Raw genomic sequence first — 24,163 nt, 5'->3', positions numbered from 1 at the left:
ACCTGAGAGGACCTCCGTCTCCTCAACGCTTCAATGGGCCTGTTTATCATCTGCAGAAATACCCAAAACAACCGATCGGCATGGCAACGCCTGCTCTATCAGCGGCCGATGGCAAATATTGAAATATTTTTTACGTCTGACATAAAAAATAAATCCACCTACAGTTTGACAAACACACTGCAACACGGGAAACTTTTTAACGCCCGACGGAGACGCGCCATCGTTTACCTTCGTTATGTACTTTTATCAACCAAATAAACCTTTAATAAACCTTTAATAAACGTACTGATGGCTTCTATCAGCTGCTTCTTCTTCTGCCGCCGTTTTCAGCATTTTGAAAAAAAACAGATCGAAGTCCTCACAAAGATAGACAGACACGAGGGTGTGTGTGTCTGTTAATTATAAGTTATATCTGGTGAGCGGAGGGGGGGTGGTAATGAGGGTTGAAAATGCCTGTTTCCATGGCAACCACATCAAGGCTCCGGAGCTGCATCCCGGGTTGTCGTGGGAACCGTGTGGCAGCGTGATTTACAAACAGGAAAAACAACCACAGAAGAAGAAGCTGGATTTCCTTCTTCTGCTGCTCTGATTGGACGTTTAGTTTTCGTTAAATACATCAAACAACAACAAAATTTTTGTATCAACGTTTAATGACTTGACATTTATTACTGTTTGTTGTATTTGTTTCCTTTTTGTCAGATGTTTTTTGTGTTTGTGTGATTCTCACGTTAACGATCTCGTTGGAAACCCGACGTCTCGTCTCACAGGTTCCACTCCTGAACCAAGTAACTACACAACAAACTACACAACAAACTACACAACTAAAGTAGACAACAAACTACACAACAAACTACACAACAAACTACACAACTAAAGTAGACAACAAACTACACAACAAAACCATCACACTGCCATCGTCCGTCAGGTCGTCCGTCAGGTCGTCCGTCAGGTTGTCCGTCAGGTCGTCCGTCAGGTCGTCCGTCAGGTTGTCCGACCTCCATCTGAAGGTGGAACTTCGTCCTCAGGAGGTTTCAGACAAAGTGAAACGACCCGAAAGTAAACAAGCTTTTAACAGCTTCAGACTTTTATCTCCTGCAGCAGAGACCAAAGTCCCACAATCCTTTGCAGCAGCTAACATTTAATGCGACGCATCACTGGCGTTATACAACATGATAACTCTTAATGTGGATGAATATGAGCAGACAGCAGGCTCCGCCCCTTTCTAAAACAACAACTGGAGTTTCACCAGACAGATAATAAAGAAGAGAATGATAAAGATGATAAAGAAGATAAAGAAGATAAAGAAGATAAAGATGATAAAGAAGATAAAGAAGATAAAGAAGATAAAGATGATAAAGAAGATAAAGATGATAAATAAGATAAAGATGATAAAGAAGATAAAGAAGATAAAGATGATAAAGATGATAAAGAAGATAAAGATGATAAAGAAGATAAAGATGATAAAGAAGATAAAGATGATAAATAAGATAAAGATGATAAAGATGATAAAGAAGATAAAGAAGATAAAGATGATAAAGATGATAAAGATGATAAAAAAAGATAAAGAAGATAAAGAAGATAAAGAAGATAAAGATGATAAAGAAGATACAGAAGATAAAGAAGATAAAGATGATAAAGATGATAAAGAAGATAAAGAAGATAAAGATGATACAGATGATAAAGAAGATAAAGATGATAAAGAAGATAAATATGATAAAGATGATACAGAAGATAAAGATGATAAAGATGATAAAGAAGATAAAGAAGATAAAGATGATAAAGAAGATAAAGATGATAAAGATGATAAAGAAGATAAAGATGATAAAGATGATAAAGATGATAAAGAAGATAAAGATGATAAAGAAGATAAAGAAGATAAAGATGATACAGATGATAAAGAAGATAAAGATGATAAAGAAGATAAAGAAGATAAATATGATAAAGATGATACAGAAGATAAAGATGATAAAGAAGATAAAGATGATAAAGAAGATAAAGATGATAAAGAAGATAAAGATGATAAAGAAGATAAAGAATATAAAGATGATAAAGATGATAAAGATGATAAAGAAGATAAAGATGATAAAGATGATAAAGATGATAAAGAAGATAAAGAAGATAAAGATGATAAAGAAGATAAAGAAGATAAAGATGATAAAGAAGATAAAGATGATAAAGAAGATAAAGAAGATAAAGAAGATAAAGAAGATAAAGAAGATAAAGATGATAAAGATGATAAAGAAGATAAAGAAGATAAAGCTGATAAAGAATATAAAGATGATAAAGATGATAAAGATGATAAAGAAGATAAAGATGATAAAGAAGATAAAGAATATAAAGATGATAAAGATGATAAAGATGATAAAGATGATAAAGAAGATAAAGAAGATAAAGATGATAAAGAAGATAAAGAATATAAAGATGATAAAGATGATAAAGAAGATAAAGATGATAAAGAATATAAAGATGATAAAGATGATAAAGATGATAAAGATGATAAAGAAGATAAAGAAGATAAAGAATATAAAGATGATAAAGATGATAAAGAAGATAAAGACTATAAAGATGATAAAGATGATAAAGATGATAAAGAAGATAAAGATGATAAAGATGATAAAGAAGATAAAGAAGATAAAGATGATAAAGATGATAAAGAAGATAAAGAAGATAAAGATGATAAAGATGATAAAGATGATAAAGATGATAAAGATGATAAAGAAGATAAAGAAGATAAAGATGATAAAGAAGATAAAGAAGATAAAGATGATACAGATGATAAAGAAGATAAAGATGATAAAGAAGATAAAGAAGACAAATATGATAAAGATGATACAGAAGATAAAGATGATAAAGAAGATAAAGATGATAAAGAAGATAAAGAATATAAAGATGATAAAGATGATAAAGAAGATAAAGATGATAAAGAATATAAAGATGATAAAGATGATAAAGATGATAAAGATGATAAAGAAGATAAAGAAGATAAAGATGATAAAGAAGATAAAGACTATAAAGATGATAAAGATGATAAAGATGATAAAGAAGATAAAGATGATAAAGATGATAAAGAAGATAAAGAAGATAAAGAAGATAAAGATGATAAAGATGATAAAGAAGATAAAGAAGATAAAGATGATAAAGATGATAAAGATGATAAAGATGATAAAGATGATAAAGAAGATAAAGAAGATAAAGATGATAAAGAAGATAAAGAAGATAAAGATGATACAGATGATAAAGAAGATAAAGATGATAAAGAAGATAAAGAAGACAAATATGATAAAGATGATACAGAAGATAAAGATGATAAAGAAGATAAAGATGATAAAGAAGATAAAGAAGATAAAGAAGATAAAGAAGATAAAGATGATACAGATGATAAAGAAGATAAAGATGATAAAGAAGATAAAGAAGACAAATATGATAAAGATGATACAGAAGATAAAGAAGATAAAGAAGATAAAGAATATAAAGATGATAAAGATGATAAAGATGATAAAGATGATAAAGAAGATAAAGATGATAAAGATGATAAAGATGATAAAGAAGATAAAGAAGATAAAGATGATAAAGAAGATAAAGAAGATAAATATGATAAAGATGATAAAGATGATAAAGAAGATAAAGAAGATAAAGATGATAAAGAAGATAAAGAAGATAAAGATGATAAAGAAGATAAAGAAGATAAAGAAGATAAAGATGATAAAGATGATACAGAAGATAAAGAAGATAAAGATGATAAAGATGATAAAGATGATAAAGATGATAAAAAAGATAAAGAAGATAAAGAAGATAAATATGATAAAGATGATACAGAAGATAAAGAAGATAAAGAAGATAAAGATGATAAAGAAGATAAAGAAGATACAGATAAAGAATATAAAGAAGATAAAGATGATAAAGATGATAAAGAAGAATAAAGGTGATAAAGAAGATAAAGATGATAAAGAAGATAAAGAATATAAAGAAGATAAAGAAGATAAAGATGATAAAGAAGATAAAGATGATAAAGATGCTAAAGAAGATAAAGAAGATAAAGAAGATAAAGATGATAAAGATGATACAGAAGATAAAGATGATAAAGAAGATAAAGAATATAAAGATGATACAGATGATAAAGATGATAAAGAAGATAAAGATGATAAAGATGATACAGAAGATAAAGATGATAAAGAAGATAAAGAATATAAAGATGATACAGATGATAAAGATGATAAAGAAGATAAAGATGATAAAGATGATAAAGAAGATAAATATGATAAAGAAGATAAAGATGATAAAGAAGATAAAGATGATAAAGATGATAAAGAATATTAAGATGATAAAGAAGATATGTTTTTAATTTGTGAAAAATAAGTTTTAGTCATACATCAAATTCTGTGAACACTCCACCGCACCATCCTGGACTGTACACTGCTTCCCCAACAACAAGCCGTGGATCACCAGTGACCAGAAAGTTCTTCTTAATCAGAAGAAAGCAGCCTTCAGGTCTGGAGACAGGGAGGAGCTCCGGAGAGTGCAGCGCCACCTGAAGGAGAAGATGAGGGAGTGCAAGGACTCCTACAGGAGGAAGCTGGAGGCCAAACTCCAGCAGAACAACGTGAGGGAGGTGCGGACCGGTATGAAGGAGATTACTGGGTTCAAGGGGAGAGAGAGACAACCAGGGGGAACCTGGAGAGGAACAACCAGGGGGAACCTGGAGAGGAACAACCAGGAGGAACCTGGAGAGGAACAATCAGGGGGAACCTAGAGAGGAACAACCAGAGGGAACCTGGAGAGGAACAACCAGGGGGAACCTGGAGAGGAACAACCAGGGGGAACCTGGAGAGGAACAACCAGGGGGAACCTGGAGAGGAACAATCAGGGGGAACCTGGAGAGGAACAATCAGAACAACCAGGGGGAACCTGGAGAGGAACAATGAGCTAAACTGTTTCTTCAACAGGTTTAGTTCACCACTCTCATCTGTCTCCTCCACACCTCACACCTCCCAAACTCCTCTGCTGCCTCCCCCCCTCCTCCCTCTGCCCCCCCTGGTGAGCTGCATCGACACCTTGACCCCCCCCCCCCCCACACACACACACACACCCCTCTCTGTGACGACTGGCCAGGTTAGGAGACAGCTGGAGAGACTCCACCAGCTCAAGGCTGCAGGGCCTTGATGGCATCAGCCCCGGGTCCTGAAGACCAGCGCCGTCCAGCTGGCTGAGGTCCTACAACACCTCTTCAACCTGAGCCTGAAGCAGGAGGAGGTCCCGGTGCTGTGGAAGACGTCCTGCCTGGTTCCAGTCCCCAAGAAGACGACTCCATCTGGCCTCAACGACTACCGACCGGTTGCCCTCACATCTCATGATGAAGGTGCTGGAGAGGCTGGTCTTGGCCCACCTCAGGCCGCTGGTGAAATCTTCTCTGGACCCTCTGCAATTTGCGTACCAGCCTCATGTGGGAGTGGACGACGCCATCATCTACCTGCTGCAACGAGCTCAGTCTCACCTGGATGGAACCGGTGACTCTGTGAGAATCACTTTCTTTGATTTCTCCAGTGCATTCAACACCATCCAACCACTGCTGCTGAGTGAGAAGCTGCAGGTGGTGGAGGGGGTGGACACGTCCACCGTCTCCTGGATCAATGACTACCTGACAGACAGACCACAGTTTGTCCGTCTGGGCAGTGTGCTGTCTGATACGGTGGTCAGTGGTACTGGAGCTCCACAGGGAACTGTTCTGTCTCCTTCCTGTTCACCTTCTACACAACTGACTTCCAGAACAACTCAGAGTCAAGACATCTGCAGAAGTTCTCTGATGACTCTGCAGTGGACGGTGTATAAGGGATGGACGGGAGGACGAGTACAGGACAGTAGTGGAGGACTTTGTGGAGTGGGCTGGTAGAAATCACCTCCTCCTGAACGTGGCCAAGACCAGAGAGATGGTGGTCGATTTCAGGAGGAAGACGACGGCTCCACAACCGCTGAGAGTTCTGGGAGAGGAGGTGGACATGGTGGAGGAGTACAAGTACCTGGTGTCTCCATGACAACAGACTGAACTGGAAGACCAACATCAACGCTGTCTACAAGAAGGTGATGAGTCGACTCTTTTTCTTGAGGAAACTTCGATCCTTCAATGTGTGCAGCGAGATGTTGGAGATGTTCTACCATCTGTTGTGGCCAGTGAACTGTACTTCACTGTGGTCTGCTGGGGGAGCAGCATTGGAGCCGGAGACACCAACAGACTTAACAAACTGGTGAAGAAGGCCGGCTCCATCATCGGCTACAATCTGGATAGTCTGGAAAAGGTGGTGGAGAGGAGGATCATTCCAGATACAAGAGATCATTCCTGATACAGGAGATCATTCCTAATACAGGAGATCGTTCCTGATACAGGAGATCATTCCTGATACAGGAGATCATTCCAGATACAGGAGATCATTCCTGATACAGGAGATCATTCCAGATACAGGAGATCATTCCTGATACAGGAGATCATTCCAGATACAGGAGATCATTCCTGATACAGGAGATCATTCCAGATACAGGAGATCATTCCTGATACAGGAGATCATTCCAGATACAGGAGATCATTCCTGATACAGGAGATCATTCCAGATACAGGAGATCATTCCTGATAGAGGAGATCATTCCTGATACAGGAGATCATTCCAGATACAGGAGATCATTCCAGATACAGGAGATCATTCCTGCCGACCGCAATAAGACTGTACAATAACTCACCTCTGGTAAAATCCATCACATAACAATAACACTGTTGTATGTGTTTCTTGGTTGTTTGTATATAATATATATAGATATATACTGTACTGTATATACTGTGCATTTTATATTTATATTTTATATTTTTTACTGCTATTTTATTGCTTTTCTATTATTCTATTATTATCTTATTGCTTCTGTATGCTGCTGTGGCGAAAAAAATGTCCCCTCGGGGATTAATAAAGTAACTACCTAACCAAACCTAACCTCATCCTCCAGATGAACCTCCAGTCTGTCGGTGCTGCAGCGCCCCCTGCTGTTCAGAAACAGTTCCTTTCCAGGTAAAACCAGCTGCTAATTAACATAAAAACTAAAGAGTTCATCAGATCTGTTTTATTGTTAATACAAGTTTGTTCGAGCTTCTCGTTAAAATAAATTTAAAACCCAAAACAAATGTATTATCTGAAGTTCAGGAGCCACACCCCCGCTTCCGTCCCGCTGAGGCCACGCCCTCTCAGACAGGTGTCTTACCTTCTCAGTGGTCTTCATCATGACCCCCAGACCTCAATCCAGCGCCGGTTCCGGTCCACCAGAGACCTGACACTCTTCCAGGAGCTCCGAGGACAAACAGGTCCGTCTCTTATTACCCACAATCCTCCTGTCAGACCTCCACTACCTGCACAAGTTGTTCACACTTAAAGTTTACTCCTCCACGCGAGCCGAGCGAACATCCGGGTCTTAAGTCACCTAGCCCCGCCCCCTCCAGTCAGGTGTCGCAATGGTAAACTCTTGAATGGACCGGTGTCGGTCCGTCTGTCCGCAGGGTCCTCAAGAGAGCCGGGTTGGTGCCTCACTAAACACGAACACACCTCTCTCAGGTGGACGTCCGTGACGTCACCACTCGGTGCTGCACTGGACCGGATCAGCAGGTGTGTTCTTCTTTTTTTTTTAAAGGCAGTTGTGTTCACCTGAGTTGGGTTAGTACAGGTGGGCGGAGTCAGGCGGAGGCAGATGAGCAGGGCAGGTGAGAGGAAGAGGTTCACACTCATTTTATTCTGCTGATATTAAACATGTTCAATTTAATTCTTCTGGTGATCCAGGTGCAGATGCAGATGCAGATGCAGAACCTGATCCAGAACCAGATCCTGATCCTAAACCTGATCCAGGTCCAGATCCTTCAGTACTAAATGTGACCTGATATCAGAATTGATCAGAACAGGAAACAGTTTGAACTGGTTCTGTCTCTCTTTGCTCCTTCAGACGCTCTGGACCTGGGACCTCTGAGTCTTCTGACTCCTGGTTCTGGGCTGCTGGTTCTGTAACTCTGAGTCTTCTGACCCATGGTTCTGGACCTCTGAGTCTTCTGACTCCTGGTTCTGGACCCCTGGCTCTGGACCCCTGAGTCTTCGGACCCCTTGTTCTGGACCCCTTGTTCTGGACCCCTGATTCTGGCCCCCTGGCTCTGGCCCCTGGTTTTGGACCTCTGGGTCTTCTGACCCCTGGTTCTGACCCCTGGTTCTGGACCCTGGTTCCCTCCCCGATAAATCAGTGTTTAGTGTTTGATGAAGGTCAGGTGATGAGATCAAAAGCTCCGGAAACTAAACGTAAATTAAAAAGAGATTGATCAGATTTATTGATGATCAGCTGACTGATCGGAGGACGAGCAGGTGACCGGATGTGGTTTCAGGACGTGAACACACCATAGCTTATTAACGTGACGCTCGTGCCCGCGCTCTGTCGGCCGCACGCCTGCTGTCCTCTCCTCCGCTGTGAGCGCGCGGGAAGCCGGGAGCGAGCGTCAGCGATCCAAGGACAGATCAGTGGGCTCGCGAGCATCAGGTCACCTGGAAGTCCGCGAGCATCACGAGCCCGAACAGACGGACAGGGAACCGGGTCCAGTCAGAGTCCGGCAGAGAAGAACCGGATCCGGACCGGGAATTCTCGGACTGACGGACCTGATGGAGCCGCGCTGAATCAACAGGACGAGGCGACACCGTCCCCGAGTCAAAACAACCTGCAGTCCATCCGAACCGACACCGGAACCACGACCTCACTCATCTCCGCCGTCAGAGTCTGAGGGCCGAACTGAACCGAACCGAACCGCACCGGGTTCAAGTCTCAGTCATCACCGAGAGAAGAAAAAAAAAAAAACCTTTAACCCGACAGACCCGAACCACCGAACCACAACAAGATCTGCCAGTCCAGGACCGGTACCGGTAACACTGATAGAGGAACAGACCGGCAAAACCGGGACCGTGAAATCAACAGGAGACCGACGCAATTTGTTACGGAATCTGTGCGCGAGGAGGAACCCGGCTGGGAGAACCAGGACCTGCAACAGAACCAGAACCTGCAGCAGTAAGTGTCTCGTTCCCCATTAGAACCCAGTAGAACGCAGTAGAACCGGAGTCTCCTTCAGAACTCCGCCCCTTCCTCTCACTGAGTACCTCTACTGTTACTCGGACCTTCCTGACAGAAGTTTTACATAAAAATAGATTATGAAACACACACACAGGCATTTCTGTTCATTTAGATTTCTTGTGTTTCATTTGTTTTTAATTACTTGATTAATAATAATTTATAATAATAATAATAATTTATTTATTTTCTTACTTGGTGTTTATTTATTTTTATTGTTGTTTGTTGTTTCTTTCTGTTTGAAGTCAGTTGGTCTGATTTCTGTTTCCTCATCATTTTGCATTTTTTTCATCAGTTCAGTCTCTTTGTTGTCGTTGTTGTTGTTTTGTTGTTGTTGTGTTGTCATTGTCCTCGTTGTGTCTCTGCATTCATGTCAAGTCTTTCGTCGGTTGTTTTTTTCTCACCGACTTGATAAATAATAAAACGACTGACAGATTTAAGAGTGTTTATTAAGTTTAATTTCAGATTTTTAACGTCAATTTTCTGTAAAATATTTTAAAGAAATGTAATTTCACTCAATATAAACATTATTTTTTGTCAGATTAATATTTGGTTCTAATGGCTCCCAACGTTTTACCTTATGAAGGAGCCCGTCGTCATAGAAACAGCTTCTACAAACCAGTTCAGAAAGTTTTATTTGAAAAGCTTCAGATTTCATCAATTCAATCAATCAGTGAAAACATTTGATAGATTTGAAAACATGAAAACATTTAAAAACTGACATTTGTTTGTGTTTCTGTGATTTTGAAATCGGTCTAAAATAATTCGTACGTTTTCATAGTTTCATTCAATTTAATTTACATTTAGTCCACATCAGCACTTTATTAATATTCCAGATTCTATAATTTACGATAAAAGTTTGAATCGGTTTCCGACGACCCCTCGCATGACATCTGGTGACCCCTTTGGAGGGCCCTGACCCACAGGTTGAGACCTGCCGGGTTAAACTGCGTGTGAAACAGCGCCCCCTGACTTCCTGTTCTGACATCAGAGGCTAAAAGAATCCTGATTTTACCGACCCACCAATCAGTGACGGACTACAGACGTGAAGCCCCGCCCACATTGGACCAGCTGTTTATATATTATTGCTAACGGCCGGTTCCCCCCCCCACCACAGTGGAGATGCGCGGCGTCCTGCTGCTTGCCGTGCTGCAGTGCTGCTCGGTGGCGCGGGGCGGCTGCGAGCCCCGTCTGGTGAACGTGGGCGCCGTCCTGAGCCAGAAGCGCTACGAGCAGGTGTTCAAGGAGGCGGTCAGTCAGGCCAACGCCCTCTATGGGAGGGACAAGTTCAAGATGAACGCCATCTCCGTCACCCACAAACCCAACGCCATCCAGATGGCGCTGTCGGTCTGTGAGGACCTCATCTCCAACCAGGTGAGGATGCATCACTGTGGCTGTCACATGACCTGGTGGGAGGTTCCAGTCTTTACATGGTGGGGGGTTCCAGTCTTTACCTGGTGGGGGGTTCCAGTCTTTACATGGTGGGGGGTTCCAGTCTTTTACCTGGTGGGGGGTTCCAGTCTTTACCTGGTGGGGGGTTCCGGTCTTTTACCTGGTGGGGGGTTCCAGTCTTTTACCTGGTGGGGGGTTCCAGTCTTTACCTGGTGGGGGGTTCCGGTCTTTTACCTGGTGGGGGGTTCCAGTCTTTACCTGGTGGGAGGTTCCAGTCTTTACCTGGTGGGGGGTTCCAGTCTTTTACCTGGTGGGGGGTTCCAGTCTTTACCTGGTGGGGGGTTCCGGTCTTTTACCTGGTGGGGGGTTCCAGTCTTTACATGGTGGGGGGTTCCGGTCTTTTACCTGGTGGGGGGTTCCAGTCTTTACCTGGTGGGGGGTTCCAGTCTTTTACCTGGTGGGGGGTTCCAGTCTTTACCTGGTGGGGGGTTCCAGTCTTTACCTGGTGGGGGGTTCCAGTCTTTACCTGGTGGGAGGTTCCAGTCTTTACCTGGTGGGGGGTTCCAGTCTTTTACCTGGTGGGGGGTTCCAGTCTTTACCTGGTGGGGGGTTCCGGTCTTTTACCTGGTGGGGGGTTCCAGTCTTTACATGGTGGGGGGTTCCGGTCTTTTACCTGGTGGGGGGTTCCAGTCTTTTACCTGGTGGGGGGTTCCAGTCTTTACCTGGTGGGAGGTTCCAGTCTTTTACCTGGTGGGGGGTTCCAGTCTTTACCTGGTGGGGGGGTTCCAGTCTTTTACCTGGTGGGGGGTTCCAGTCTTTACCTGGTGGGGGGTTCCAGTCTTTACCTGGTGGGAGGTTCCAGTCTTTACCTGGTGGGAGGTTCCAGTCTTTGAAGAAACCTTTAATGTGGAGTCACAGCCTCAGAACAAAACCCGTGCTGTGAACAGTCAAAACTAAACCAGCCATTCAAATTTCAGTGATTGATCAACTGGAAGGCTTTTGATTTGAAACATCTCCAGGAAGTGAGTCGCCATTTTGAACTTTCTGTTTCTGGATAATATATTTAGAAAAACTACATAAAGCAGCATTTAAATCAGGACTTTAAAACATCACCTGCACTTCAGCTTTTCACAATAAAAGCCTCTGAAGAGACACATTAGGTCCAATAAAAAGCAGGAAGTAGAACCTGTTCCAGATGTAGAAGTCTGTCAGCTGATCATGTGACTGTGTGTCAGAAAACGTTCACATGGTTCACGTCAACCAGCAGGAACAGGAGAGACGTTCAGGGTCCTCCAGTGTCTCTTTGTACAGGAAATGAGGCCAACATGGTGTCGAGGTGTTGGACAGGAGATTTGTGTTGGAGAGCGATGGACGTCAGATTAGCGTCCAGTGTCTCTGCGGGGACACGGATGTAATCCGTCTGTCCTGCCGCAGCAGAGATGGAGGGATTAGAGACCGCTGGCTGCAGGCTGCGTTCACCACTTCATCTCCAACACACTCACTGATTCTGTCTGATCGCTGCTGCAACGCTTCGTTCTGCAGCTCTGGCTTTTCACACATTATTTACTTGTAACTTTACTCTGAATTTACAAAAAAATCAGACGCTGACAATTTCAAGGTGTTTTCAAAGATAGTCCTGCAAAGTTTCCCTCTAATTTCAAATGAAATATGTTAGTTGATGCACTAAATGAGTATTATCAATACAAAAGTGTAAAAATGAGCCTCTGAGTGTCTTCAGGTCGAATCAGTGTGATGGAGATCACAGCTGACCTCGTTTCTTTGTCAGTTTTATTTGTTCCTTCAGGTCCACATAAATTTTACCAACAGACTGTTTATAAAAGTGTTCGTAGCTTCCCGGTCTGAAAGAAGTGTCTTCAGCTGCAATACCAGCGAGTGCCACTAGAGGTCGGCTCCAAAAAGCCTCCGGCTCCATAGACTCCCATTCAACTTCTCTCATCAAATCCAAAGTGAATAAAATGTGTCCATCAGTTATCTCGGTGTTGTTAGCTAAAGTCACTCCTTCTTATTAGTTTTCTGGAGGTCCATCTGAAAATAATCCCTCATTCATTAGAAAAGAAGATTCAAGAAGACCTGTTTTTGGGGGCGTGTCTGTTTAATTTACTGTTTTGATTGACTCGTCCAAATATGACATCACTGACGGTTGACTATAATAGAACTGATTGAACGTGTTAGAGTTCACGTATTGTGTATTGGTAGTTCTTTGAAAAGCCATAAAAAGGAGTATAATTATTCATACTCTGATTTTATTATCTAATATTTGTATATTTTCTTGTTTTCTGACCGTTTTTGTTTTTTTGAATTTTTTAAAATCTTCCTGCTCTGCAGGTTTATGCGATCCTGGTCAGTCATCCTCCTCAGTCCAACGACCACCTGACTCCGACGCCGGTCTCCTACACTGCTGGTTTCTACCGGATCCCCGTGGTCGGCCTGACGACACGCATGTCCATCTACTCGGACAAGGTGAGCTGAGTCGGCCAGCTGAAACCTCAGAGGGTCACAGTTTGAACTCTGGTCTGTGTTGGTGTTCCTCAGGGCTCCGTCATGGATCCTCTCATCTTCTCTCAGAATCATCTTACACTGCGACAACAGGAACATGTCCTCCATCCAGGTGGATCCACCTGGTAAACAGTACAGTACAGTAGTGTTGAGGCGGTCCTGTGGTGCCTTCAGGTTCCATTAGTTGCAGGTTGTACAATATTCAGTCGGGTTTGTCGCGGTTCAGAGATTCTCTCGGACGTGTGACTGAACAGGAGCCTCTCAGGAACCGTTGAGAGCATCATTGCTCCCAGAATATCCCATCGGTCAGTGTCCTCGGTTTCCTGATGAAATATTCACATGTTTATCAGGTGCGGCCAAAATAACAGCACGTCAGGGGGCGTTTGATTTTCTCACCAGCAGCAGCTTGTGTGAAAAACAAATCAGATGGAGACACTTTACTGGAGTCCAAATTGTAGAAGGTGTGAAAGATCATCTCGGCATTAATGAATCGATATCGGATTATTGAATGAAAATCCATCTGAGCAGAATTGAGGAGAGTCGAGCGGTCGTTCAGATGGAACACCGAAATTCAACGTTATCGACACGAAAAAAGATGTAAATAATTTAAATCCCCCCCTCCCTCCTCAGAGCATCCACCTGTCCTTCCTGAGGACCGTGCCTCCATACTCCCACCAGGCTCAGGTGTGGTTCGACCTGATGAGGGAGTTCAGGTGGAACCACATCATCCTGATCGTCAGCGACGACCACGAAGGCCGAGCCGCCCAGAAGAGGCTGGAGACGCTGCTGGAGGAGCGAGAGACCAAGGTCAGTTTCCACGGCAACAACACGCACGTATACACTAACATATATACGCACACAGGAAACATACACACAGGATGAAAACACGTGTGTACTGCGCGTCATGTGTGTTTCTGGAGGTGTGTGTGTGTGTGTGTGTGTTCTAATCCAGGTGTGTCTACAGGTGTGTGGTTTTCACTGCATGGAACATAACGAGCTGCAGTGTGTGTGAGGTCATCATCATCTTCATCATTATCTTCGTCATCTTCATCATTATCATCATCGTCCCATCATTGTATCTTCGCCTCTTCATCCTCTTTCTGCCGACAGCTTCAAAGCTTCCTTGTCGTCTCTTTTTTTTTTCTTTGTCTTCTTTCCGTCTCCACCAAGAATGTTTTTAAATCTTTGTTTGTGTTCATGGATCATAAAGATAAATTAAAACTGCAAGCAGTGATCTGCGGCCCTCGCACGTTGCAGGTCGGTGTGCCCCCCCGGCTCCCCGACCCGCAGCGTGCGAGGGTCCGCATATTCCCACTTGCAGTTTACATTTTTTTCTTGATCTCATTCCTTATTTTTCTTTAAAAAAAAATTGGCTTTCTTTGGCGGCTTTAACATCTTCAAAAACTCAGGAAAGTTGGTGCCTAGTATATATATATATATATATATATATATATCACTGCAGACCAACTTGAAAACACGTATTTCTACTATCCAAAGAATGTCTGCGGCAATTTTGGTCGCATTTGAATGAGAATTTCCTGGGGAGATTGGTGGAGTAGTGTTTAGTGCTGTTGCTTCTCAGTTAGAAGGTCTTAGGTTCAAATCCCCCTTTATCATTACTTTAAACAAAAAGTCATACTATAGCAAAAAGTGTCCCTAAAGACATTTTTGGGTCGCTTTTTGGCCGCCACGCTACGGGCACACCGATCGATGAAAACTAATTATTTTGATTACTTGTAATTGTTAAGAGTGCACAGACTAAATTTCAAGTCCGTCCAACAAAATCTGTTGGAGTTTGTTTAAGTACAACATTGTGTGAATCGTCAAAAATGGTGACTAAATACAACATGGTGGACTTCCTGTCGAGTTGAGGTAACTGTGCAATGTAACTTTTTTGTGCGTCCAGGTGTGATACACGTGTCCACCGGATTTCGTGCATTTAGGTAAATGTGGCCGCCGGGGCATCTCTTTAGGGGGCGCTAGCGAGCCATTTGGCCACGCCCACTCGCGACGCCACTACAATACGAAATGTTTTGCCGGAAGACATGTGTGTACCAACTTTCATGAGGTTTTGAATATGATAAATCCTCCAAAAATGCAGTTCTTTGTGGAGAAAAATAAGGAACGAGAATAATAATCGCTTGAATAACAACAGGACTTTCACACATCGGTGCTCGGGCCCTAAATATAGCAGCTCTGTTCTTCTCAGGTTCATATTGACATATTATATAAATATATCAACTAAATAAAATTTATGACCTGAATGTTTTTTAACAAACTGACTGATCGTTATAACGTCTAATCAACATGAGATCGATTCCACCATGTTTATATAGTGTGAGAGCCTTCGGACTCAACTCACGTGACTTAAATTGAGTCTGGACTTGATGTTCCTGAGACGAGATATTCTGGTCTCGATTCTGGACTTTGTGGTTTTGGTTCTTTGACCCCGGACAGCTGAGTCCTCCATCGCTGCATTTATCAGGTAAATGTTGGTGATATATTTTGAGTCTTGGTGGAGTTTTCTTATGTTTTTCTTTTATGTTTTTCTTCCTTTTATTTTGAAACCCATTCATTTTATTTTGGTGTCCTATCGCTACGCTTTTTCTTCCTGTTTGTCTGTCCACATCATCCTTTCAGTTCCTCGCATCTGTTTTCACCAACTCTGATGGAAACCGTGAAAACACGTTTCAGCTGCTTCTGTCGCTGCTGTCTGTCCTCCGACTGTCTGTCCTCCGACTGTCTGTCTGTCCTCCTCCGACTGTCTGTCTGTCCCCCGACTGTCTGTCCTTGGACTGTGTGTCTGTCCTCTGACTGTCTGTCCTCCACCAACTGTCTGTCTGTCCTCCGACTGTCTGTCCTCCACCGACTGTCTGTCTGTCAGACCCACACGTAGAAACCTGAATCATCTACGTACATTTTTTTATCTAAGAACTTTCTGATTATGAACTTTCACATATTTGTAAGTCCTCAACAATTCCGAGAGCTGCGTTGGTTTGATTCTGACTTTAGTTTACATTTAATAAGCGTCTCGTTTCCATGGAAACAGACTGTAGATGCCAGCATCCTTCCCAGCAGGGGGCGCTGCAGGGAGCCGAGGTTTAGACAGGATATGAGACGAGAAGCGGGTCAGAGCGGTGCTGGTGATGAATGATGGATCAATACATCTGATCAAGTCTGTGATGGATCGATGTTCATGAAGTCCAAACAGCCGTCGCCCCCGGAGACGGAAACAAAACGCAGAAGAAGAAGAGACGGGACGACAAAACGGCAACAAAACTCCGAGAGGACGGAAGACGAATCCTCGGGAGTCCGGAGACAAGTTCAAGTTTAGAAAAGTTGGAGTGTGACTTCATGTCTCAGTTTGAGTCAAACACGTTCATGAATATTGGAGGAGCGACTTTTTAAAGTGGGAGCGACATGAATATTACAGCACATTAGTTAAAGTAGGTGAACAGAGCCGGCGCCGAACGCCGATCCGATGCCAGCTGTCATGTGATGATCATAAATATCACAGCAGCCCTCAAACATACGACCTACACAGCTTTTCAAAGTAAAAGCCTGAAGGTAGTTAACTCGTTAGAATAAAAAAAGTTTTTCTCTATTAAATTAAATTATTTCTGCCGACAAATTTACGTTTACACATTTACGCCTGAGAAATTCAGTTATAATATGAATCAACTTTATTTATACAGATTTCAAAACATTAATAATAATTAAAACCACAGAACTTAACAGTTAAATCACAGTAAATCTGTGAAACTAATCAATGATCTCAAACACTGATAAATACATTTATTAAAAACGTAAATAAATACGCAAACGAGCTCCAATACTGACGAGTCGTTTAACTTCAGCAACACTTCCTGTGCAGAACTTTCACAGTAAAACACCTATCGGATCAGAGACGTGATTTTATAACCCAACGAGTGTCTCTGCTGCCAACGTCTCTCAGTGGCCACTTGTGGTATTGCAACAAAAAACTCTCCTTTGGCCCAAAAAGCATTTTCTCCGTAAACTTCCTTTTAAAAATGACGTGTGTAAAACTGATGACTGGAAATGTCAGAAAACACGGTGGATTGTTATTGTTTTTGTTACGTTACCATGACCACTGGTACGTGAACACTTTGAGAAACAGCAGATTTTGGGGAACAAAATCTTCAACATGCCCACTAATGATTTTTCTGCTATTACTGTTAGCTAACTTTAGCTACGTGGCCTACATTGGCAACTCTTTTTTTCTACTGTTGCTGCTAGCTAATGCGTTAGCTAATATTACCATCAGCTAACTAATGCTGCTAATGTTAGCTAACCCTTCTGTAAACTAACATTTCCTAACGATACATTTAGTTACGTTAGCAACGTTGGAACCATTGTTTTCTGTTGATTCTGTTAACTAACTGCATATAGAATGCTGCTAGTGTTAGCTTAGCCTACCGTGAACTAAGACTAACTAATATTACTATTCGCTAACGTTAACTGATCATACCAGTAGCTGGAGCTATAGAGACGTTGGCAAAATTGATAATCGTAGCTAATGCTATTATCAACAAGTAACGGTAGAAAAAAAACGATGTTCCGCTCCTCTTGAAACGTGAACGTCACTCAGAACACCTCGCCCGGATCATCGCTTCATCGCCGTAGACTTTCTGAAGCATTTCAAGGGTCTCCGTTGACCGTTTACAGAGTTTAACTCAGTGGAAATCACTGCGTGGGCTCAGGAACACTCTGCAGTGGGCGTATTCAAGATTTCCTTTTTTCCCCAAATCTGATGTTTCTCTGCTCCAGTTTCAGGTCCGTGGTGACATCACGAATGTTCACGTACCAGCGGTCACATTAACGTGTGGAACTCCGTTTTCTGCCTTTTTAAATAAATTCATGGGTAATGTTAGATTTGCAGTCCTTTTTCTGTTCCAGCTGTTTTATATCCTGGATGTTTGAACTTTAGCGGATCAGCTGAGAATCCTGTCTGAAGATGAAACGACATTAGACAGTAAATCTGCTGCTTTCTCGACGTCCTGATTTCCTGATTCAGCTGTAATGGTGCGTTCACTGACTGTTTCAACCTCTAAAAAGACGTTTCAGGTTTACAGACGGACAAAATGAAACCTCATATTATCTCATTATTTTTGTGTTTTCCTGTTGTGGAGCTTGAAGGTCTGATTGGGACTCTGAGCGTGTGCTCAGACTCGGTTGTGTCGACGCCGATGATCCGACCTCTGGTTGAGTCGTGTTCGCCGTGAGTGTAGTTTCCAGAGTTTCCAGAGTTTCCAGAGTTTCCAGATTCACAGGTTCAGTCTGAAGCAGCGAGCGAGGCTTCGTGAATGTGAGCGCTGCTCGGGGACTCTGCGTCAGGATGTAATTTTAATGAGATTAACATTTGGAGCGGATCGAGTGGAGGACTAATGGGACGCTCCGCCGCCGCTCCGGATTAACATCACAGGAAGTTTGCAGGGAGGAAAGTCTCAGACTCGATAAGAGACGACACTCGGGTGGCTTTTTATCGGGTTTCATTTGGTTTGAACCGACAGCGAGTTACAATCAGGTGTCGACGAAACATCCTGCGACACAACAGTTGTTGAAAGAACAAACGTGTCGGTCGACTGTCAGAAGAACACAATATAATATTCATAACTCTGTTTTCATTAGTCTAAAATCAGCTGAAACTCAGCGTCGTAGTGTTTTCGTGACCTCAGAATGAACCTTTATATCCACGCACTGAGCGGGTCTTCTTCCACGGAGCCGCCATGTTGGACGGCCATGTTTTCTACAGGAGCCCAGAAGAGACAAACCAAAGTCTGACTTGACAGAAAGACTTTCTTGTTCTTCACAAGTTTCAGATCAACATCTTACACTCCTGAAGATGAGGAGTGTTCAGTTGGTTGCAGTATGCATCCTCACCACCGGAGGGCACTAAAACCTGCAAATTGACGGATTCTGTAATGATCATTTTCATTAAAAAAAAAAAAAAAAAAAAAAAAATTGATTGTTTTTTCAATTTATGGATTGATTAATTGAGTTTACGTTCAAACCTTAAAACTTGTAATAATCAAATAAATCGGATTGGATTGTTTCAGAAGCTGGAATCACTAATTTTATTGTGTTTTTACGAAAAGTCACTGTCAATTAACTTTAAGTTAATTAAACTTTAAATAAATTAACTTTTTATCGTTGTGATCAAAACATTTTAGATTTTACGTCAGCTTTTCTTAAAAAAAATTCGATGTTATTTGCAAAGTTTTAAGTTTTAGTTTTTTTTACGTAAACTCGCGTGAATTTGTAAAAAAAAATAGCGATTCAGTTTGTTTTTTTAGGGAACTTCTACCGACTGAAGAATCGTTATGTAATCACCTCCTGTGATAATAAACACACCACATACATATATTAATTCTCTACTTTTTTTTTTTTAAAATGGAGATGGTTTTGAATTTGCGTTGATGACTGCGATCCCATGACCGTGGCGTCCTACAGGGACTGTCAGATAGATGAAAGCTTCTCCTCCGGCAGTGATTAAAGCTTTAAAGACTCAGAATAACATATTCAGAAGAAGCTGAAATAAAGTATGTTCGCACTTCGTCAGCTTCGGCAGTTTGAAGGTTGTTCGGCTGTGAAGTTCGACACGTTTCTGACTCGTCTGTCGGCTCTAAAAATAAAAGCGCTGTGATGGCGCCTGCAGACAGAATTCAGGGTTTATCACACCTCACAGGAAAGGTCACAGTTACAGTGTTGAACGGCTGCGTTATTAATGCGCAGCTGTTTCTGAATCACACTGATTATCTGCCGGCTCCTCGGCGCTTTAATTTATCAGGAGCCTCGTTCATCCTGCTGGAATATCATGTTAGAAAACTCAAGTGATGGAGTTAATATTTCTAATATTAGGATGTAAATGTTTTGTATGCAAACGATGATTCATCCCAACAAAATAAAACTACAACCTCCTCCTGGTTGTTTCCTCCACCAGTCTGTCCGTCCAGACTCATATCACGTCTGCAGTGAAGACTTTGCAGGAATTTGTCCCAATAAATCTGACACTAATTGGAAGGTAGGGTAGTTGCCATGACAACAGACGATTCTTCACACACATGTTCGGACACGACACGCAGAAGATCTTTACAGTCACACGTTCAGGATGTGACCACGTGGAAGACGGTCGCCATCTGTCCTTCTGTGAGCCATGTTCACGGGAATGGGAGGGACAGGGGGTCACGGTGACCTTTGACCCCAAAATTGAATCAGTTTATCCCTCGGTCCAAGTGAACGTTTGTACCAAATTTGAAGAACGTCCCTCGAGGCGTTGTTGAGATATCGTGTTATCGAGAACGGGTCGGATGAATGAGAGGAATGTGACGTCACGGTGACCTCAAAATGTAATCGGGTGGACAGAGAGACAGACAGGTGGACAGACAGGTGGATAGACAGGAGGACAGACAAGAGGACAGACATGAGGACAGACAGGTGGACAGACATGAGGACAGACAGGTGGACAGACAGGAGGACAGACAGGTGGACAGACAGGAGGACAGACATGAGGACAGACAGGTGGACAGACAGATGGACAGACATGAGGACAGAGAGACAGATATGAGGACAGACAGGAGGACAGACTGGGACGTGTGTGCGTCGTCCACCTTGATCTCATTGTTGATGTTTTGCTGACTCATCCCTTCTGACTGTGGATAATCTTGTGTGTTCATATTTTCTCTGTGCACATCAACCATCAGACTAAAAACAGGAACTATGAAAACATCGACCAACAGAACTTTGACTTCAGGAGAACACCCAAGGTATCAAACTGCATGGTCACATGATGCACGCCGCCCAACCAATCTCTGAGCTCGCCCAGTAGTACCGAACACCAGTTTAGCCCCGCCCACCCAGAACCCAGCCGGCTCCAGAGATAGACTCTTATCCTGGTGGCACCATCTTTTCTTTTGGTTTCTCATGAACTCCTGCACACCGGGGATGGGTTTACACTGGCAGGAGAGACGCCCTTCCTCTTCCTCCCCCCCCTCCTCCCCACCCACTCCTTGAGTTCCCTCCATGCGGAGGGTTGCATGCGGCCCGGCTGCAACTGGGCTCGGTCTGCAGGTCTGAGGAAACTCCACCCACCAGGATCCTCTCACTCCTCTGCAACATCAAACTCCTTTTCTGTTTCTGTTGGGAAATGAACCACTTTCTGCTCCCCTCCTCCTCCTCCTCCTCCTCCTCCTCCTCTTCTCCACTCAAATCTGTTTTAATTTGCGGTTGCATCAGCGCTCTCTAACATGCACGTCCCTGATTGGTTGGTTGGTTGGAGTCTTGAAAGCGCCTCAGTTTGCATGTGCCACCACACCACGCACAACTTTTTTGCCCCTCCTTCTTTTGTCTTCCAGCTTCGACTTTGAGTTTTATTTCAGTTCAGCAGATCTCGAACACTTTTTGTCTCCATTTTGTTTTTGGCTCCGCCCCCTCATCCCGTGGTAGCGTGGGTGAGAGGGAGCATGGTTGAGGTCGGGGTGGTTGGGGAGGGGAGTCTGGCGGTTCACTGCTAACGATGTCTGTCCTACGATGTGTTCTGTGGTGTTTTGTTCTGCCGTGTTTCTCAATGTCCTCCGGTGGTTCCGGTCCGTCGGCGCCGGGCTCTTCCAGGCCGAGAAGGTTCTGCTGTTCAGCCCAGAAACCAACCTGACGGCGCTGCTGCTGGAGGCCCGAGACCTAGAGGCCCGAGTCATCATCCTCTCTGCCAGGTTGGTACCATGTGTTTGGAACCGGGGGGAAGCAGGGTGGATACCATGGTAACATCACTGTCTTTGGTTGGGGTGTTCTTACTAGGTGGTTACTATGGTCTTACTAAGTGGTTGTTATGGTCTTACTAAGTGCTTGTTATGGTCTTACTAAGTGGTTGTTATGGCCTTACTAAGTGCTTGTTATGGTCTTTCTAGGTGGTTACTATGGCCTTACTAAGTGGTTGTTATGGTCTTTCTAGGTGGTTACTATGGCCTTACTAAGTGCTTGTTATGGTCTTTCTAGGTGGTTACTATGGCCTTACTAAGTGCTTGTTATGGTCTTTCTAGGTGGTTACTATGGCCTTACTAAGTGGTTGTTATGGTCTTACTAGGTGGTTGTTATGGTCTTTCTGGGTGGTTACTATGGCCTTGCTAAGTGGTTACTAGGTGGTTGTTATGGTCTTTCTAGGTGGTTACTATGGCCTTACTAAGTGGTTGTTATGGTCTTTCTGGGTGGTTACTTTGGCCTTACTAAGTGGTTGCTATAGTCTTACTAGGTGGTTGCTATAGTCTTACTAGGTGGTTATTGGGTTTCTTGTGTGTGTGTGTTTGAAGGGCCGAGTGTTGTTTACGTGTTTTTGGAATAGACACTTCTGTGCTCCAAGGTGGTTGGCTGGGGGCGGTTTGGGGGCAGGGCTTCTTTGGGTGGTTGTAAAGGTGTTATTCGGTGGTTTTTCAGGGTTTTAGGTGTTTACTACAATCAAAGAAAGATTAACAGACCAACAGAGATCCATCCATGAGTGTTTACCTGTGTGTCTGTGTGTGTGTGTGTGTGTGTGTGTGTGTGCGTGTGCGTGTGTGCGTGTGCGTGTGCGTGTGCATGCAGCGAGGACGAAGCTGCGGCCGTGTATAAAGCAGCCCGGCAGCTCAACATGACCGGCTCCGGTTACGTCTGGCTGGTCGGGGAGCGAGAGATGACCGGCAAAGCTCTGAGTGAAGCTCCAGATGGTATGTCGGCCGCCGCCTCCTCTTCCTCACTCTTCCTCCTCCTTCTCTGTCTGTCCCAGCTGTGCTTCCATCCAACTGTCACACGTATTCTCTGCAAAGTTCAGGAAGAAGTGCCTCTCTGTAGTTGAAAGCTGGCAGACAGACAGCCGTGATGAAGGAAACAAACTCGTCACCTGCAGAGAAAAAAATAGATCAAATCTCCTTCTGACAGCTTTGTTTCTATATTTGTGCCGTTTTCAGCAGGACGTCGCATCACATTTAAAAATCTCTTCTGTGACAGTAAACAAGGTCGCTCTGCAGGGAACAAAGTGAAGAGAAACGAGCTGCAGGGAACAAAGAGAGGAGAAGTTTATTTATACGGCGCGCATCACGAAGAGCTGCACGAAAGACGAGGCTGATAAACTCTGAAGGACCCATTAAAGGGTCATTTCAACGTATTCCCATGAATATGTCACCAGAAATGACCCTTTAATGACCTTCATCAGGTGGTGCATAATTACCATATGGTTGCTATGGCATCAGGCGGCAGTTGCTAGGGGATTGCTAGGGGGTTTGGGTGTGCAGGGAGAGACGCGAGGCGTCTTCTCAAGAGTCGGATGCGAAGTCACACACGTGGCACGCGTATGTTCAGACTCAGAGTGACTTCCACTTCCTGTTTTCTATCGTCCTTTCAAAATAAAAACTCTGGAGGAACAGCCAGTTCAGAAGCTGCCTGAGAATCTGTCTAATTTTAGGTTTCCTTCAGTCTCACAGTGATCAGGTAATATTTGCCTGATTACCCATGATGCTGTAGGGCCATATGGGTTTTAAAAGGTGCAGTTCTGTGATTGGCTGAGGTGCTTCAGTGGGCCCTCAGCTGATTGGATGGAAGCCCAGCTGCTCTCTGTCTCTCTGGTAGAGCTGTAGGTCTGGGATGAAGGAGGCTCCTCCTCATCCTCCCTCTCCGCTCGGCGCCCCGGTGTGTTTCTCTCTCTGGGTTCTTCTGACCGCTGGTTGAACGTTTAAACATTGAGGTCCAACAGAACCGTGTTTAAAGGTTCCTAACCGCTCCGTTCTTTTCTGGCTCATTGTAACTGTGTGGCTTTAAATGTGTCTAACATCTTTTTGTTTGTTTCATTTTCTATAGTGTGTGTCGTCCGCCCGCCCGTCTGCCCGTTCGTAGACAAGCCAATAACTAATGCTGCTATGTACGGGGGAGGGGGTTGTATTATTCGGGTTGGGTGGGTTTGGGGGAGGGCGGGGGGGGAGGGGGGGGGGGTGATAAACAGCTAGTGTTGCTGCGGTTACCGTGACGTGTGTGTCCAATCGAACACTGGTAAGATGCCGCCACTGCTTCCTGTTACCTGCTTGATGCTTTCGCCCTTTGCCATTGGTCAATACAGGCCCCGCCCACTGCAACATGGAGCTATGGGGCGGGG

General features: G+C 43.4%; 1 protein-coding gene across 1 annotated transcript; it reads left to right on the top strand.

The window, feature by feature from the left end:
* The first annotated feature begins 8,482 nt into the window (after positions 1 to 8,482).
* grin1b (glutamate receptor, ionotropic, N-methyl D-aspartate 1b) lies at positions 8,483 to 23,955 on the top strand. The gene is made up of 7 exons (XM_069145317.1): positions 8,483 to 9,063; positions 10,241 to 10,497; positions 12,862 to 12,996; positions 13,663 to 13,839; positions 20,754 to 20,816; positions 21,661 to 21,758; positions 22,624 to 23,955. Coding segments are annotated over exons 1-7 (981 nt in total). The 5' UTR covers positions 8,483 to 9,062; the 3' UTR covers positions 22,874 to 23,955.
* Positions 23,956 to 24,163: the final 208 nt, after the last annotated feature.

Source organism: Embiotoca jacksoni, unplaced genomic scaffold (assembly GCF_022577435.1).
Source record: "Embiotoca jacksoni isolate LCO1_2020_lvr unplaced genomic scaffold, fEmbJac1.0.p SCAF_122, whole genome shotgun sequence".
Lineage (NCBI taxonomy): Eukaryota > Metazoa > Chordata > Actinopteri > Embiotocidae > Embiotoca > Embiotoca jacksoni.
Note: the sequence above shows the minus strand (reverse complement) of the source record. Positions and strands in the feature narration are given on the sequence as shown.